At 51.4% G+C, this 3,756-nt stretch overlaps 1 protein-coding gene across 1 annotated transcript in view; it reads right to left on the bottom strand.

Annotated features, from left to right (window-relative positions):
• Positions 1-3,756, bottom strand: part of DTX1 (deltex 1, E3 ubiquitin ligase) — a 54,847-nt gene that overhangs the window by 26,349 nt on the left and 24,742 nt on the right. The window contains exon 2 of the mRNA XM_011928730.1: positions 7-261. Within this exon, the coding sequence (XP_011784120.1) occupies positions 7-261 (255 nt within the window). The remainder of the gene's footprint in view (positions 1-6; positions 262-3,756) is intronic.

Here is a 3,756-nt window from a genome sequence, read left to right as displayed (position 1 = left end):
CCAGGCGGCGGCGCAGGCGGCGGCGCCGGCGCGTCTGGCGGTTCATCTGCGACATGCTGTTGAAGTAGATGAGGTAGCAGAAGCCCAGCGACGAGAGGTCGAGCCACGGGTGCTGCTTCTCGTAGGCGTTCTGGATGGTGATGCAGATGTCCATATCATAGGCCGTCCATGCACCGCCGTCGTTCTCCCACTCCCACACGATGCCCTTGCCCGGCGCCGACGACGGGTCGTAGAAGTTGCGCCGCACAGGCCGCATGGTGCCTGTACTCGAAATGAGGAGGGGGCGTCAGCACAGCGGGCGGGGGCGGCTCGGGGGTGGGGACGCAGAGCGCTGCTCTGCGCAGCTGGAAGGGCGGGCCACAGCAAGGCAGGGGTGGGCGGGAGGTTGGAGGGTCAGCAAAGGCCTCCAACGGGTCCATCCAGAGTTGGGGAGAGGGTCAACACATGCACTGAGAGGAAGGAGGTCAAGGCCCAGGCATGAGGTTCAGTACAGGCTGGAGGGTCAGGACAGGCGGGAGCCAGGGTGAGGGGGGCCGGGGCTAAAGGTTCAGCACATAGCACTGGGGCGAGAGGTGGTCAGGTGTGCATTGTCAATAGATTGGGACAGGGGTGGGAAAGCCACCAAATGGGGTGGGGGTGCCAAGATAGCCTGAGGTAGGAAACCAGCAAGGTGTGGATGGCTCCCCCACCCTCCATCTCTCCAGGGCCAAGACAGACACTGAAGTGGGGGTTTATCACAGGCCCTGGATGGTGCCAGGGAGGGCAAAGGGGGCTTTGGGGTTCTTCAGACCACAGTAAGATAAGGTGGGGCAGGCATAGACAGAGACCAAGGCTATGCACAGAGGCCCCATGCAGTCCTCTCCTTCCTTATAGTTCGCTCACTCATTCAATGATTCATTCATCAATCTGTTCATGCCTTCGTTCATTAATTCAAGCACTAGTTCATTTAGTCATTCAACAATTCTTGCATTAGTTCATTCATTTATCCATGCCCTAGTTCACATATTCATATATTCCTTTATTCAATGATTCATTCATTCAATGATTCTTTTGTTAGGTCATTCATTCCTGCCTGCAGTCATCCATTATTTTATTTTATTCATTTATTTAGAGATAAGGGTTTCCCTATGTTGCCCAGGCTAAGTCTTGAACTCTTGGGCTCAAGTGATCCACCCGCCTTGGCCTCTCAAAGTGCTGGGATGACAGGTGTGAGCCACCATGCCCGGCCCCACTTTTTTTTTTTTTTTTTCAGACAGAGTATTGCTCTGTCACCCAGGCTAGAACACAGTGGCACAATCTAGGCTCAATGCAATCTCCGCCTCCCAGGTTAAAGCGATTCTTCTGCCTCAGCCTCCTAAGTAGCTGGGACTACAGACATGCACCACCTTGCTGGGCTAATTTTTGTATTTTTAGTAGAGATGGGGTTTTGCCATGTTGGCCAGGCTAGTCTCGAACTCCTGACCTCAGGTAATCCACCCACCTTGGCCTCGCAAAGTGCTAGGATTACAGGTGTGAGCCACCGCCCCTAGGCCCCTTATGTTTTTTTTTTTTTTAAATTGATACCTTTTTGTATTCTCCATCTTCAGCCCACTCCCGTATTCAGGCATTCAGACATTCCTTCATTTACCACCATCCTCTTTAAAAATGTGCACCCCCACATACTTTCCCCTCTCTCCTTCCCCACTCCATTTTCTCCATCAGATATATTTCACATTCTACCCATTTATGTTGGTTTCTGTCCATCTCCCCCTCGCTAGCATGTAATAGCCACAAGGTTCAGGATTTTGTTTTATTTACTGCTGTATCCCCAGCACCTGCACACAGCAGGTGCTCCAGCGATATTTGTTGAATGAATGAATGAATTCATTAGGTCACAAATGGATCCATTTTTTAAAAAATTCATTCACACTTTGTGCTCATCCCTGCATTGGTCCATTCCTTCATTTGCTTATTTGTTATTTTCATTCATCTGTTTGTTTCATTTGTTACTTCCTTCAACAAACACCTGCTGACTGCCAGGTGGGCCCCCTTTCATAAAGGAGGGCACTGAGGCTTTACTCTCAACCACAGCTTTGTGTTTGCCAAAGTTCTACGTGCTCCCCTGACAGCAAGGCTCCACAGGAAACTCTGGGCTAACCAGAGATAACCTAAGGTCGAGGCTGCAGGACTTCTCAGAGCCTTTAGCCTGCTCTGTGTCTTGGGGCTGATGAAGTGAGTCTTTTGCTGGGTTCATTTGGCACACCTGCAGAAACACTGTACACTCGACTGCTCCTCAACTGCGGGAAAGTCCCTTAAACCTCCCCAGGCCTCAGTGGCCCCATCTCAAAAAGAAGGGTGATCATCCATGACCCACCCCTTCCCTCTCACAGAGGGTTTAGGGGAGGAGTGAGTGAGAACAGCCGCAGAGGGTCTGGATGGGACGTCAGGGCTGGGAGGCAGACAGACCTCACTTCAAGTCCTGACTTTCTGACTTTCCAGCTCTGTGACTGTGCGTAGGCAACTCAACATCTTTGGGCCCCAGTTTTCTCATCTTGAAAATGGGCACAAGCAGACATGCAATAAAAGACTGCTGCATTTGCCAGCTATAGCAACAGTTGCTTGTGGGGTTGCTAAGAGGATCAATTGAGATAAATACCGTGTCTACGCTGATGATTCCAAAATCTGCCATCTTCAGCCCCATCTTCTCCCCTGGGAGCCAGGTTCATGATCCTTCCCTGGAGAGGTCTAACAGACACCTTGAACTCAGCTCTGCTCTCCCCTGCCCCAAACCTGCTCCTCCCAAAGTCCTGATATCACAATTCCTGGCAGCTTCCACCCTTCCGGATGCTCTTCCTTGGACCCCCAAACCTTGGTCTCATCCTTGACTTCCTACCTCAGATCCCACCTCCAATCTGCCAGTAAATCCAGTCATCTCCACCTTCAAACACATACACATCTGACCACTGCTCCCCACTGCACTCACACCACCCAGTCCACGCCATGTTCTCTCTCCTGCCTGGACCATTGCAGCAGACCCATGACTGGCCTCTGATACTACCCTTACCTCTGTAATCCATTTCCCACACCGCAGCCAGGGGGGTCCTGCTCAATGCAAGTCAGATCACATCCTTCCTCTCCTCAAGATCCTCCCGGGCTTCTGCTCACTTGGAGTAAAAGTCAAAGTCCTTGCTATGACCTACAACGAAACCCCACATTGTGGGGTCCTGTCCTCCTCTGACATTGCCTACTTCCCCCTGTCACTCACTCCATTCCAGCCACCCTGGCCTCCTTGCTGTTCCTCAAATACGCCAGGCACTGTCCAGCCTCAGGGCCTTCTTACTGGCTGTTCCCTCTGCCTGGAATATGACCTCACCATTCCCATATGTTCTCATCGTTTCCTCCCTTCTTTCTTACAGGTGTGCGTTCAAACATCTAAAAACGCAACCCTCCTATTGCTGTCCTCTGAGCTTGCTTTATTTTCCTCCCTGGCACTTGGCATTACCTGAATATATATATATGGAGAGAGAGAGAGAGAAAGAGAGAGAGAGACTGAGACTTTCTCTGTCACCCAGCCTGGAGTGCAGTGGCGTGATCTCGGCTCACTGCAACCTCCACCTCCCAGGTTCAAATGATTCTCCTGCCTCAGACTCCCAAGTAGCTGGGATTACAGGTATGTCTCACCCAGCTAATTATTTTGCATTTTTAGTAGAGATGGGGTTTCACCATGTTGGCCAGGCTGGTCTCGAACTCCTGACCTCAGGTGATCCAGTTGTCTCA

The sequence above is a fragment of the Colobus angolensis genome, unplaced genomic scaffold (assembly GCF_000951035.1).
Source record: "Colobus angolensis palliatus isolate OR3802 unplaced genomic scaffold, Cang.pa_1.0 Scaffold79, whole genome shotgun sequence".
NCBI lineage: Eukaryota > Metazoa > Chordata > Mammalia > Primates > Cercopithecidae > Colobus > Colobus angolensis.
The sequence above is the reverse complement of the archived record's forward strand: the minus strand, read 5'-3'. Positions and strand labels throughout refer to the sequence as shown.